Source organism: Branchiostoma lanceolatum, chromosome 19 (assembly GCF_035083965.1).
Source record: "Branchiostoma lanceolatum isolate klBraLanc5 chromosome 19, klBraLanc5.hap2, whole genome shotgun sequence".
Lineage (NCBI taxonomy): Eukaryota > Metazoa > Chordata > Leptocardii > Amphioxiformes > Branchiostomatidae > Branchiostoma > Branchiostoma lanceolatum.
In genome coordinates this window covers 9,299,552-9,314,358 of record NC_089740.1, presented here as the reverse complement: position 1 = coordinate 9,314,358, position 14,807 = coordinate 9,299,552, and the positions used below count along the sequence as shown (strand labels likewise).

General features: G+C 41.3%; 1 protein-coding gene across 1 annotated transcript in view; it reads left to right on the top strand.

Annotated features, from left to right (window-relative positions):
- Positions 1–14,807, top strand: part of LOC136425980 (uncharacterized) — a 48,085-nt gene that overhangs the window by 22,781 nt on the left and 10,497 nt on the right. The window contains exons 5-6 of the mRNA XM_066414896.1: positions 1,012–1,077; positions 12,962–13,054. Coding sequence (XP_066270993.1) covers positions 1,012–1,077; positions 12,962–13,054 — 159 coding nt within the window. The remainder of the gene's footprint in view (positions 1–1,011; positions 1,078–12,961; positions 13,055–14,807) is intronic.

The following is a 14,807-nucleotide window of genomic DNA, read 5'->3' as shown; positions in this document are numbered from 1 at the left end:
GGTAGCGAGTCACGTGACTGGGGCTGTAGTAGACATATGTCAAGTATATACGGCGGGTGTACATAGAACCGAGTCGCGCGCCAGGGCAAGTCGTGGGTTACATTTGTGTATATATGGGCATCTCATCTTCCTGACGTTTTCACTCCTACCATGAATTCCTTGCCGACTTGGATAACAGTCCTAATTCTGGCACTGCTGGCGGATACTATAATGGGGCTTAGCGTCAAGGTACGTACGTACATGGGTTCTATTCCCGAAAACACATTTAAACATTGCTTGCTTGTTTTAGTCGATCGACTGCGTCGCTGCGCGGTATCGGCATGTTGTGGTTGGTGATGTTTATTGATAAAAAGTCTAGGAGAGCAACCGGTCTTGGTTTATATATGCAGCAGCGTTTTCCATGTGTGGTGTCTTTTTTGTCCGTATGACAGAGGAGGGACGAAGGCGGAGAAAAATAGCTCAGCATGGAGTAACAATGGTGTACCCGGGGTTGTTTCAGACGCGAGCGTATTTATTTCGATCCGGTAGGGCCGGGGTTTGAACTCTAGTGTCGCCGCCACACAGAGAAGGCCCGAAAAAGGAGATGTCCCTCCGGGCTTGTTCGCGTGTTGCGGCCGTCATGACACGAACCCGTGTCCCCTGTGTCAACACCCCCTTCCCGCTGACAAGTTAGCAGCAACAAAAAAATACAGAAAAAAAAATCGTACTAAAGATCCTTTAGAAATGTTACTCCAATACCTCAAGCGGCTGTCATGACTCTGTGTTTTGACAGAGAGAAATTGGAACATTTAAGTTATGTGACGTGAGCGTAACGTTTCGGAAGGGCCTTCGGGGGTAGGAATACTCTGCTACCGCACGTCGCTCCCAGGTCCGCACGCTTGGCGTTTTTAGATCTCGAGGGAGACGTTAGAGATTGAGTTCCCATTTAGCGAAATGCCTGCATAATCCCCGCGTTACTGTCAGGGGTAATTAGCACGAATATCACCCCTTCTTCTCCTTTTGTCCTTACAGGAAAGACGAGAAACGAGGAATAATGAGGTTCTTAAGAGCGTCGTCAAAAGAGGATTTTGGAGCTCGGTAAGTCGCATTCAGAACTTCAGCATAATTCCGTAGATCCTTTATAGTCGCATGTGCGCTGGGATTTCTGCATCTCTACCCAAAGCGGTGGGAGCTTTTAACAGACGAAGCCGACGTTTTGTAGAAGATACGCCTGATTTCCATACAAGATCTCCGGAACGAATCCGGGCGACCCCGATCCAAACTACCGCAGAGCAAGAATCTCTCTTCCCCTGAAAAACACGTCTGTCATGAAAATACACCAGCGGCGACAGCACATTGTATTCCCACTTTTATTAGTCTTGAAAAGTTCTTAAGTATAGGCCTTTAGAAACTAATGGAGATGCTATAAACGCCTCTTGCGTTAGACTCCATAGTTTTACACCACTTTTTCCTCCAGGCTCGCTTTACAGTGATTTCTAGAATGACACCCACAAGCTCCGCGTTCTCATGAAGAAAAGAATTATTGGTTTGGGCAGACGCTGACTTTCCGTTTGCTTGAGTTAATTGGATAATAGGAACAGGCGGCCTTGTAAACCTTGTCTACCCGATGTACACTCTTCTAAACTAATTTTGGCTGCGTATAAAATCGACCTGATCTCCAAGCAGATGTTGGGGTTGGAAATCGTAATAGTTTCTGAGAATCTGACTGTGACAGCCACTCACCACATCAAAGAAGCCAGGCAGGCAGAAAACGTTACGAATTTCCACCCTAACATCTGCTTGGAGATTAGCGCGCTGGCTACCTCCGACAGCCACGCAACAGTGGGAAGAAATGATGCAAATCGTGAATTGTTTTGCCAGACTGTCCGTATCTGCGTGCTATATCTCTGATACCCCCTACGAAGGCTTCCTAAGGAGAAGTTCAGAACCCCTTCACTCGCGATATTTTGGTATCCTCACCCCATATGGTCATCCCAACATACTGTTCACATCTTCATTGCATTATCCGTGTATCTGTTCGCCAGTATATACCCTCATGTGCTGACAGCTTGGTATTTTCTAAGTGTAGAGCTATGTGGATCGAGGGAAAATTCATTTCATTCTAATTTATATCTTCCGGTGGCCTCTCGAGGCGGCCTAAGAGGTATTTTGGGACCCTCCCCCTCCATATGTTAGCTTACGTTTCTCTTCGCTGTATAACGTGTCATTTGGAGCAACTGTTGCGTATGGTTTGGTTTACCGCCAGTTGAAAGACGAACAGAAAAGCTACACCGACTCCCGCGGCGTCCAATTTGCTTCTGTTTCCGTAACTACAACGAAAATGCAACGTTTCAGGATGCTGGTATTTCTCTCAGATCAGTCTAGACTTATACTCTTACTCGCCGTTAGTCATAATCACAGGTTTCCTAACTCGCAGACAAGTTGTTCACTTCCAAATTACAGAGCATGACTAAACGACAGCCACAGGAAACCGGGTGTTTGTGACACCGCATACTTCAACTGAAACGGCTACATCATGTTCAGAAATATGGGCTGGAGGGGAAAAACCCACAAAGATTGTATCGCGAAGGTTTCTCGGCAATTTGTGTGTGCGGGTGCTTCTTTATTAGTGGCAGAAGCACACCGGGTGCCAAGATACTGTAGCTTGCGGCTAGTGAGGTGAAAAGATCAGGGTTTTGTAAGGCCGCCCGCGTTGTAACCACAATCGCCTCACCGTGGTCTACATATTAGATATTATAAATCATATACAATGTTTGCGGTTAGACGTTCCCAACCAAAGAGGGAAGGAGTGTGTATTACAAAATAATTAAGGGCATTAAGGTTGTGATGGTTTAGAAGTGAGAGGTAAAGAGGCGATTTTTCCTTCTTAGTAGCTGGATCAACAACATGGATACCCAAATTAGCTGTCACGTTTTACTCAACTAGTCGATAAAACTACGCGTGAAAAAGAGTTTGTCTAAAGCCGGGGAGAAGTTGATTAAAAGCCGATTCATTCCCATCAAAACGCTATCGACGTGTCATGTAAACACTCAAGTGTTGGTCTAAATCCTTGACCCGACATATTTTCCTTTCTACGGTAAATATCTAGGCACACACCACTGTTGTTTTGCTTGCTTAGGCGAAGATGGGGCACCTCGCCACTGATAGTATCTTGTCTTTATGTCTATTTACGGTTGCTTACCAGTATCCGACCTGGATTTAAAGATTGAAAGGATGTCTCAGCCTAAGAAAATCACTCTGAATAATAGGATTGAACTTTGCAAGTGCTTTAGGAAAAGGGCGGTGGGACAAAAGTGGAGTTACGAGTTGTGTGGCAGACCTGGGTTCACGCCGTGCATAGGGAATGAGTAGGTTTGAAAAGAGAGGTGGGTTTTCTGCCCGACTGAGTTGTAATTGTGTTTTTGTCGCTTCGGGGGCATGAGGGGGAAAAGAAAGCCTGGGGGATATTGTCGGGGGAAACCTCTTGTAGTTTTCTTCGTGTGACAGCTAAGATAGGTATCTAAAGAGAATAATTTTGTACAGCATACTTCTTACATGAAATTATTAAAATGTATACGTTAACTTTTAGCTAGCATCATACACGTGTTTCTGACGTAGGTGGATCAGATTATCGATACTTATCGTAAACAAAATCTATTCATAGAGATTACCTTTCTCCTTTAAATCAGTCTTCTTTTCTGACATCTGTAAAAGTAGTCATGCTTTTCTGATATCTTTATCGTCCCGAAAAATGTGGACCGTAAAAACGTAGGGTGACGTCTCGGGGTGGGGTAGACCTGCTCCCGAAGAGATACCGGGAGGGGTCCGATGGACACAAACGACCGAATACCCGTAGGACTGGCATAAGATTGACACCTGTTTTAACTGTAAACAGGTCGGAATGTATTAGCGCAGACGGCTTCATCTTGGGCGGAAATTCGTACCAGAAGGCTGATAAAAGTCCTGCGGGGTAGGGTGGGTTTGAACGCCGAAGGATTCTTAGTAGGGGGCCGGTGACATCGCCTAAAACAAATTATTCCACTTAGATGGATATCGCTTAATACAGCGTGTTACACAGGTTATCATATCCTGACATTTGACAATCCATGCATTGCAAATAGGGCTATATACATAGTTTCATTCCATACATAATACCATAATATACTGAGTCTCATCCCACACCACACACTTCGTATAGAATAGTCTAGTCTGCCGAAATTATAAACGAATTTGTCATAAATTTCATCTCATCCAATTGTTGTACAATAAAGCAAACAACACTAAAAATCACGACGATCTATCAACCTCTTCGATCTTTCAAAATCGATCCCTTTAGTTTAAAAGAAAGGCGATAAGGGGCCCAAACCTACATAACAATTACGATACACGCAAATGGCACCGAATTCGAAAACTGATGATAACCTTCTTGGCGATGGTTATTCTATTTGTTAATTTGTTATGGTAGTGGTTTGGGGAGGGGGTGGTCTTGTTCTTAGGATGAGATTTCCCTGCCCTAGTCACCTATATAACTTCTTACCTTCTCGGCTCTGATTTTGTTACAAAGTCAAAGCTAGGTCAGGCCCTGTTTACACTTGTTTTACCCCAAATAAACGTGACCGATTCGCCCAGCCCCCCAGGCCTAAAGCACAACCCCGCTGACCTCCGCAAACTCTTGTGTAAATACCGCGTGTTTTAATCAAACACCAACTTTAAACGTCTTCGTGTATTTGAACAAACTTGATAGTCTCACACAGACTCCTTAGGTTGATATAAAAACAGCAAAAAAGTGGCAAAATAGAATTATTTGAAGAGAAGTTAGCTGGCCACTGAGTTACGCATAGTTAACACTGAACTTCTCAGGCGAATTAGATACTAGCTTTAAACGTCTTTGCGTATTCGTACAAACATGTCTCTAACAAGATTCTTAGCATGCTTGAATTTGAGCAAATAAGACAAATAATTTGTCAGAGACGTTAGCCAACCAGATATAGAGTTACGCGTTTAACAATAAACTTACTTATCTGACAACTTGATTAAGTGCAATTTTTGGCCAATTTATAGCAATTTTCCAGCAACTCATGGCTTCCGGTTACTAGCTTCCGGTAGAGACCCTAAACATGCTCCGTTGCCTTGAACTTCTATTGTCGTACTGCTGACTGTGTTGGTCACGAATAGTTCTATGCGTATACGGGAATGTAGGGAACGCTTACATGTGACTTCTGTCGCCAAGATGGTCGTCTATAGTTCATTAAGTACGTAACCAAATATCTATTTGCGTCAAGAAACTACGATATATCTTGGCATCTTGTTAGACCACTTAGTGCTTACATACATCTTAGTATTTGCATTGTAACCTGCCAACTCTTATCAATCGAATCATCATCACAAGACAGTTCTTGGGGACCTCAATAACTAGCCACATGCCAAAGTCCGTACAAATTTATCAAAATGAGAATACACAAACACATGCACAACCAAAAACAATACCCCCGTCGGAGGTGACCCTTCTTCTCGGAGGTAATAATATATACACGACACCAAAATCAGTCATTTAACCAGTAGTGCATCAACCAGGAAACCATAGACTTCCTTAAACTTTTGACGCCTGTCTAAAGATCGTTCCACACATATTTCTTCACCCCGGGCAATTCCTTTAAGGTGGCAACTTGTCATCAAGTCTTAATGAAAACAGACTTAGTCTTGTGTACAAAATAAAGTGTTGAGACCTGTGCGGTTTGTATGTCTCGCCCGGCGTGAGTTCCTAAGAGGCCATCACTTTTCCTGTCTACCCAACATTGCCTCAAGATATTAGTCACATTTCTTAAGCCACAGACTTAAGCTATTTACTCTTCATTAAGGTTAATTACTAAGGAAATCCTTTCCGGTAACGCTGCAAAAGACCTGTTGCTTTGGTTGATACCTTTGGCGTATATTTAGCACGAATAAAAGGTTTTCTTACTCAATCAATATATATTAATGTACAAAGACATACACAGTTCCAGAGCTATTTACTTTGCTCAGCCTTTGTAAAAATATGGCCGACAGGCAAACCTTTCTTTCACTCGTACCTCTAGTCTATAATTACAGAGGATAACGTTTTGATTTGCTCCCATTCAGTCCATATAGGTTTGTATTGATATATGCGTACGTTGTTTCTTAGCTATTTACTTCGCTCATTCTTTGTAAACGATCGATATAGCCAACGGGCAGGCATTATTTTCACTCGTACGGTACCTCTAGTCTATAATTAAAGAGGATAAAGTTTTAATTTGCTCCCATTCAATCCATATATGTCTGTATTGATATATGCGTACGTTGTTTCTTCGCCCATTCTTTGTCAAATATAGCCAAGGGACAAACCTTTTTTCACTCGTACCTCTAGTCTATAATTACAGAGAATAAAGTTTTAATTTGCTCCCCATTCAATCCATATATGTTTGTATTGATATATGCGTACGCTGTTTCTTAACTAGTCACTAGTACTTCGCCAATTCTTTGTAAAAGATATAGCCAAAGGGACGTACCTTTTTCACAGGTACGTCTAGTCTGTAATTACGGCGGATTAATTTGCTCTCCTTCAGTCCATATATGTTTGTATTCATATATACATGTATGTGTAGTTTTCGAACTACTTACTTTGCCCATTCTTTGTAAATATAAAAGGACAGACATCATTTAATCCCAAAGCTATCTTCTAACAGAAGTTAGTTTAGACACATACAGCATTCCGGAAGATGTGTCTAGAACATTAAGGGTTAGACATTTTTCACTGACGAATCAGCTAAATGTACCAGTCAACTAAAGCTTTTGTTCGAGCAAGTATAGGGCAAGACTTAAGCTATTTAGCTATAAAAGTGTTTGACCCCAAACAAAAACTCAGTTACTCTGTTATTATTACTTATCTTTAAAAACTGACGTGTATACTGGGTAGGCGCCAAAAGTGTCAAAGCAACGGTAATCCAATATCTTAAGCACATAATAGTTACATGTTGGTGCTTAACAGTTTTTAGGTATAGAAACTTAGAAAATTTAAAACAAAGTCACATGGACAAAGCTCGACTGAAACTATTTCTCGGTCACTGTGCCACCGTGCCTTCCACGTCTTTCATCATTGAATGAATCAAAGGCGCGAGAAGGATGACGGGAATTCTCGGTAGTTGGCGCTCAAAAGTGTAACGTTATATATCCACTTTCAAAAACTCATTAACCATGCGAACGTTGATTGGGGAAGGGGAATGTTACAATAGTGCAAGCAGTGGCTACCAATCGCCTATATCATTTTTTTGCTTTACTACCCGTCAAACGGTTTTATCTTTGTATTTGAAAAGTACCGAAATCGACATTTTTTTCTACTCTGTATGGAACAGAATACAAAGTTCCTGGTCAAAAACAACCTTTGAAGAGCAGTGTCTAACGATAGTATGCAATTTTGACTGACAGGGGTACAATTATGACATGTGCAGCATTTGTTAACCATAGCCTTTACACTGCCGGAATTACATGGAAGTGGCTGTAAGTTAGGATAACTGGTTATTATAGCATTACTACATCAGGCCTAGTTGAGTTCATTTCTATGCTGCTAGTTTCCATATCAACAAAACGGAGGGGACACAATCAATTTTGTACTGCATTTGAAGAAATCATCATCTTCGCTTTCGGTTACCCACTCTGTTCTAGTCTGGTTAATGTTAAAATGACACCAAATCTTGTTAAGGGCTCTCCACATCAATTGTGTCCGTCTCCACACAAAGTCCCACTTAAGAAAAGTCGTTCAATGAGCTCTCAAGGGGTATTATTTCGTAGAGAAGTCAAGAGGGGTAACTGACATAATCACCACTTAGGCTCCACCGGTCGCCATCTTGGATTTTTAGTTTTAACCTTTTCCGGCTTAAACCGAATCCGCACATTTGTCACCGTCTGTTCGGAAGATAAATCCAGTTATTGTTACATTGCTGACATTTTTCTTTCAGTTATTCACGACCCCATGTAGTGGGATAAATACGGTCTATAGCAACAGTAACACTTCCACCATTTTGAAAATTCCTGGTTAACTACGGTGATAACAGGTGCAGCAGAAGTGATGACGCGCAAAGATAATGAGCACAAATTGTTGTTTGGTAAACAAACTCGTGATAAGGCAACCACTACCAGGAAAGGCAGCAGTTATAGCACATATGTTCCTTAGAAACGACAACTATTCAACAGTTAGTGTCCAACTATTGATATCAGATATTAGGATACAAATACACATTTTCATTAGCTTATTTCATCGCCATAAGTTTTTCAAGGACACTAAAAGTTGTGTCCCTGTTTTTTTTCGTCGTTTCAACTTCAATGATATTCGAGTCATCTAAAATACCTTGAGAATCCATAGTATAGGAATGTAGTATTATAGGGAAAGACATTTTTAAAATGCAGAAGTAGATGTCAGAAGTCACTCTTCTATTTCTACTTTTGGGTAAACTGCTGTATCTCATTTGTCATGATGGGAAGGTCATTAATTAGTAGCCTGGGTTTCCTCCGGTGTTTTTGTTTCCGTGGTGTTTGTGTATGTGCGCAGTGTGCCGCCTCCTTGGAATGATACGCATCCACACTGACACAGTTCTGAGTTTATACAGGTGAGAACGATTAAGGGCCAGCCTCAGGTGGATCCGGAATAAGGAAGATCTTAAGATTGCCGTGACGTATTTACAAATGTTTTCTGGTCAAAAACCATTGAATACGTTTTTTTCTACAAATTAAGTTGGCTTGAAAGCGTGGTTCCATAGAGTGTGTAATTATATCGAGTCATCAAGGCATCAGAAAGAACATGTCCACCAGATGTCACTAGTTATAAGACACAGTTTAAATACCAAACGGCGTGTGATCTTCTTGTCGAAAATTCTTGTAAACTTTTCTTACAAAGTTTGCTTGAAAGCGTGGTTCGGACTGGTTCCAAAGAGCTGCGGTGAAAATGAAAGTGTGTAATTTTAACGAGTTATCATGGCATCAAAAAGAACATGTCAACCAGATGTCACTAGTTATAAGACACAGTCACCATACGGCGTGAAGTTTTCAGTGAGGCCACACCAAAACCGACCGTTAAAAGGGCCTATACAACAACCTTTTCCGTGATAAGGATTCAGTACAACCAATGAGGTTAAATATAACCTACTTGGTACAACATATCCAAGATTACCAGAAACTGTCGTAAGCCTGTAGCACGACGTTCGCGAGGTCGGATATCATTTTTGGTAAATCGAAAGACAGCGTACGTATGTGTTGCAGATGTATCCAACGTGTTGTTCATTTTTAGCTTACAGAAGACTTTTTATTCAGAAAAACGCCTTCCAAAAGCAAATGAAAATCTTTTTAAGAACGGGGGAATGGACCTAAATCCTTAACTATAAGACCTCTCTCAAATCTCCAGCTGGATTAAAGGTCTCACGTAATTTGCCCAAATATTTTGATCTCAGGGGGAAATTTCCCATGCATTCCCAGCACCCATTATCGTAAACAAAAACAGAGTAATTTTCCATGAACAGTACGCAAAGAAAATTCCATATGCCTTAACCCCAAACACACCTGTTGAGCCACACCTTAAGCCCGTTTGAATGGAAACCGAAAACGTTATCAGATACGTTGTCTTTACCGTACTTTGGTAGGACCACCCAAATATCGTTAAAACCTTCCAGAGATATCTCCTAAACACAAAAATGTATCCCGGTGTGGATTTACTGGTGTAACAAATGTTTTAAGGCTAATGACGCGTGTTTGGGATTAGATTTACCATAGTTTAGAAGTAGGAATGAATTGGAAGGCTGTTGTAGAAATGTTTCACATTCATATGGGAAACGAAATAGACAATATGGTGCTGGTGAGATTGGGAGAATGTTAAGAAGGAAATTCTGATTTGTTTTGACACATACACACAAGATATGTCAACGATCGACACCCCCCCCCCCCTTCTGAGAAATACTAGAGGCCCCTATTCTAACAACCCATAATGCATTTCTTATTTGAAAATAACCGAATTCCAGCCTCAGCCAATCATGTGCACATCTCCGTATCTTTTGTCACAGAGAGACGTTTTCTTTTCTCATCTGCTTTTGTTTTCTCCAACAGAAAGAAAACACACAGAACAGCTGCGTAACGCGCACGCATTATGTCAGGACACCACTGGTTCTCTAATGACCCGTACAGCATAAGTACATGTCCGAGTCCTCCCCTTTAGAGTTCTATTTTTCTTTGTAGACATTCATGTGCATGTATTTCGCAGTATCCATGGCAACGGTGTCTAAAGATTTGTTTCTGTCTAAGACTCATTGCCAATTTTTCATTTTGTAGTAGTCTTGGCATCTTTTTTCCAGAATGTTATACTTAAATGTCACAGGTATTTTTTTTTTAAAGAAGAAAAATGCTTTTGCTTCGGGTCAAAACCAGACCACGCAGCAAGAAAAGCCTCCATCACTTATTACTTCCAACATTAAATTAGTCATAAGTCAAGTTTATCATTGTTGTTTGTGGCTTTCGGTTTTGGTTCGTTTTTCGATAAGCTCAATACAGAATCATCAAAGTTTGTGTAGGCAGAAGGCTTATAAGAGAAATAAAACTTTTGTGTCCCCATTCGTCGGAATTGAGACTTCATCAATGAGGTTGTTTGTTTGATAACTCGTGAACCGTGAAGATCAGGTCGTCCGTGATTGACATCATTATGATACTCCGGAGCCCACACATGAATTTGAAGTCGGTAACACCCCCCTCCCCCTGTGTGCGTTTTGAGCTCTTAATGAGGACCTTATTAAGATTGTAACGACAGAAAGACGCCTGTTTCTGTCATCACATGAAGAGGCTCACTTGAGTTTACAGATGTTTGATGCCGTGGGGACAAACGGTTGATGTATGACGTTGGTCAACATGAATGCTGTTGATTGTTCTCGTCTTTCAAAATGGCCGCCCTTGATTCTGACCTTTGTGACCTTGCCCGCCCACAGGTCGTTCAAAATGGCGGCTGTCAGCAGGTGGCCATTCGGTTACTTTCACGATGTTTTTACACGAGAAACAATCAAACCATGACAAATTACCAATATATCTCTGGCGTCTTGTAGATCATGAAGACAGAAGGAAGCTTTACAAGTTCTCTGGCAGCATGGAAAATGGGGAAAAACGAGCATTTTTACTCGTTTACAAGGGCTCTACTAGACCGATAGAATGCCTAGATACACTGCAATACAACGTCCTCTAAACTAGTTTTAGGAGAACCATCTAAATACGATGGCTTACTCTTTGAACCCACTTATTTCTTTTGCTTTATAATCTTAGAGGTTGTTTGTCCAAAGATAAATCGTTCCAAAACAAAGGCTTTTCTTTCAGCAACGACAATTTTACTTTGACTTTATGGTCATGCTTTCTTGTCTACGTACATGCTCTACTGGTGATACATTTGGCTTATTTGACCTTTTGAGTTTTGTGGAAAAATTAGTATGGACGAGTAAACAAGAAAATAAAACACAACATTGCAAGACCTATTCTCGATTGCTTTTTCGTATGGTCATGGTTAACTTTCTCAGCGTTCTTTTATCATCAGCACGATCAATGGAAATGAAGCGATATAGAGCCAGTCTGGACACAAATTGCGAAAGATCAACTTTTTACCTTGCATATTCTCTCAACCGTGTTTAAAGATAAATGACAGCGATATCGTTATCCTTGGATTTCCGGCTGATCTAGATGACCCGCCAATGAACAAAAGAAGACGTTAAGATTAATTAGAGCCCCGCCTATTGAGGATAAGCAGCGTCATGCCGCAGGGGAGGGGGGCGACCCAGGGGGCTAGTTTGTCGCTAGGAACCCGCAATGGATAAGAAACTATGTGGTAATCTCCAAGCAGATGTTGGGTGGACAAATGAAAAGTTTCTTTACAACTTGTTTTCCTGGTCATTGATGTAGAAGACTGTCAAAAAGCTAGACGGTCAGAAAATCACAACCTCAACTTTCTTACATTTTACTTGCTGATCCTTGTTACCTCCATCGAAAACGGAGGTATTGTTTTTGGTGCATCTGTCTGTGTGTCTGTGTCAGAGTGTGTTTCCGAATATTTGTGGTCGGTATAAAGGCTGGATAGATTACGATGATATTTGGTATGTGGGTAGGTCTTAGGAAGATGAAGGTCATGGTCAATTTTGGGCCTCCCGGCGGCTATCCTTGGTGCGGCAGCAAAACTTCATTTTTTTTGCATCTTTTGTTCTGCTGCTATAATCTTCATATCTTGGTGGCAGACAGATTTTGATGAATAAGTAGTACTATAGTGTAGGTTTGGTTTGTTTAGCAATAGTGTGGCAACTATTGACACTGGAAATGTACTCCGTTTCACATCCATTTCTCGTCACTACTTAATACTGATTTGATTGAGACGTCTGGTATGCTGTTTACAAGGTGCCAAGTGCTGGCACCGAAAACCTTTCATTGCAGTTTATAGTGTGTACGTGTAGCACCCGGTAAAATAAAACCTTTACAGCATAGATTACATCATTAAAGATAAAGAGGCAAAGTTGCACGGTTTACAGAGACAAACCAGAAACAGTCGGTCTCTAGAATGAAAGGGTGTGACTACATTAACGATCAGATATAAAATCCCACAGGGATGAATATGGCTGCCCAGCAGATTAGAAATACTGATAAATGCCCGTTTACGATGGATGGCCAAGTCGCCACCCCCCATTTCGTCTTTTCAAAAAGTAGTAATTGTAACGGAACGATGTTTTCACTAGATGTTCGATATCTGCTATTCAAAGGGATGAACATACACACATTGACGTTGTGATGATCAATTGTAGTAGGTGTGTGGCATTATTAAAGCGTATTGATATTCTGTTAAAACAAAAAGCAAAGACAGAAACAAATAAACATTAGAAAATGTTGCTAATGATTTTATTTTTCAACCCTTTCCCCCACAGTTGGTAAAAGTAGAAAATAACTTTATTTTTCACCCCTTTCCTCACAGTGTACAAGAGACAGTGACTGTGGGCGGAATTATCTGGAGTGTGTGGAGCTGTACTGGACAAGATTCTTCGGACCTGTAAAAAGAAGATGTGTGGTGAGTAAAATAAAGGCTTGAACTTCAACTTCACATTGAAACATACTATACTAATCATTGCGCATCACATTTTAGCTTTGAGATACTAGTATTGACAAGCCACTGACATTTCAGTATTTTCCCATCTCTCAGAAAAGACTAGTGGAGGCTAGTGTAAGTAGCCAATCCAACTTGTAATAGCCTGGATTCCAGACTGTTTCTAGGGTCAACAAAGGCCAGCTCCTCGGCTATACGGCCAACCGCCGGGGCTAGCCTGTGTATGCCACTGGGAAACAGTCTGGCATCGTGGCTAGTGATATACGAAAGGAACTTCTGACTTGTGCTAGTCTTCTTTTATGTAACTATATAAGCCTTAGTTGATGAAACACATCCAGTCATGGCTACATTTGTTATGGCGTAATTGGCAAGACTGTCTTCAACATAAGACACAGACTCATCTTCGGGTGATTTACCGTGATTACACACACTGTGGGATGAGCACACTGAGACGATATGACAACACCGTCCTATCTGCTAATTTTCGCCACATTTTCCCACAGATAACGTAATCTGTTTCATCCCCGTCCGTAATAAGTTCTAATGGACCCGGCTGGCGGGCCTGCCGTCTGGGAAAGTTATTTATCTCTTCTCTGGAAATCTCAGTCCAACGGAATGTTCGTCTGTCGGAATTCTTATCTTATCACTAGGGAAAGGGGTGTCATCTTTGCTCATGGTCCGGGAGTTGCCCCCCTCCCCCACATAAAGGCTTTCTTTCCTACAAAGATACTCGGATAAAACTACGAAAATACCGATAAAGAAGTGGGAGATGCACCCTCCCCCACAGAAATCTAACTTAACCCTACACAAATGATCTCTAAAAATAAGAAAACTTGACATGTCTTGCGAACTCTTTGTGTTGTACTGTAACGTTAAACTGAAAGATCCTTAAACACAGCACGACTCTACAATACAACGTTCTATTCTTGTCGATCCCATCTCATAACATTTGGAAACATTAGGTATGAACAACATTGTTGTTACTACCGTATTTTCCTTGCGAAGACTCTTTCTCTCTGTCTGCCTGTCTCCCTCCCCCTCTCTCTCCCTGCCCCCTCTCTCTTTATCCCCCTCTTTCTCTATTCTCTCTCTCTCCCTCTCCCTCTCTCTCTCTCTCTCTCTTTGTATACATACATCTTATACGATCAATCCTTGTAAATTAGGAATATAAGATGATATTCCTTTTATCTATGGTTATCCGTCTAACGTTACAGCAGAAACATCCACAGCCCTTTACTTGCCCATCTAAGAGAGGATCGGTGACCTAGAATGTCAGTCTCCAAATATGGGACTCACGTTTCTCTATAGCGAAAATACAACATCTGCTTTGTCTCTCTGTTGATGTCAACTGCTCGTCAGAGGATATTCACGAAATCAATCATATTAGACAAAGAAACTGATCTACCATAAAAAAACAGTCTGTACAAAAGTCGAAAGCTGAAAGCCGCACTTTCTTCTGTGCCTTTCTTATTTTTGCTATGCTCATTGTAAGCAGTACATCGCACAGCGGTGTGACAACGCAGTTGTTCATGAACTTGCCAAAGCAGCGACTGAGTGTCACTGGTGTTAAGTTCTGAAAAAAATTATTTAAATGTATTTTTACTGCGTGTATGTCTGTAGTAGTAGTAGTAGTAGTAGTAGTAGATCTAGTAGTAGTAGTAGTAGTAGTAGTACTGCTGTACAAGACAGTTAACGGGCAACATCTGATGTTACCAAA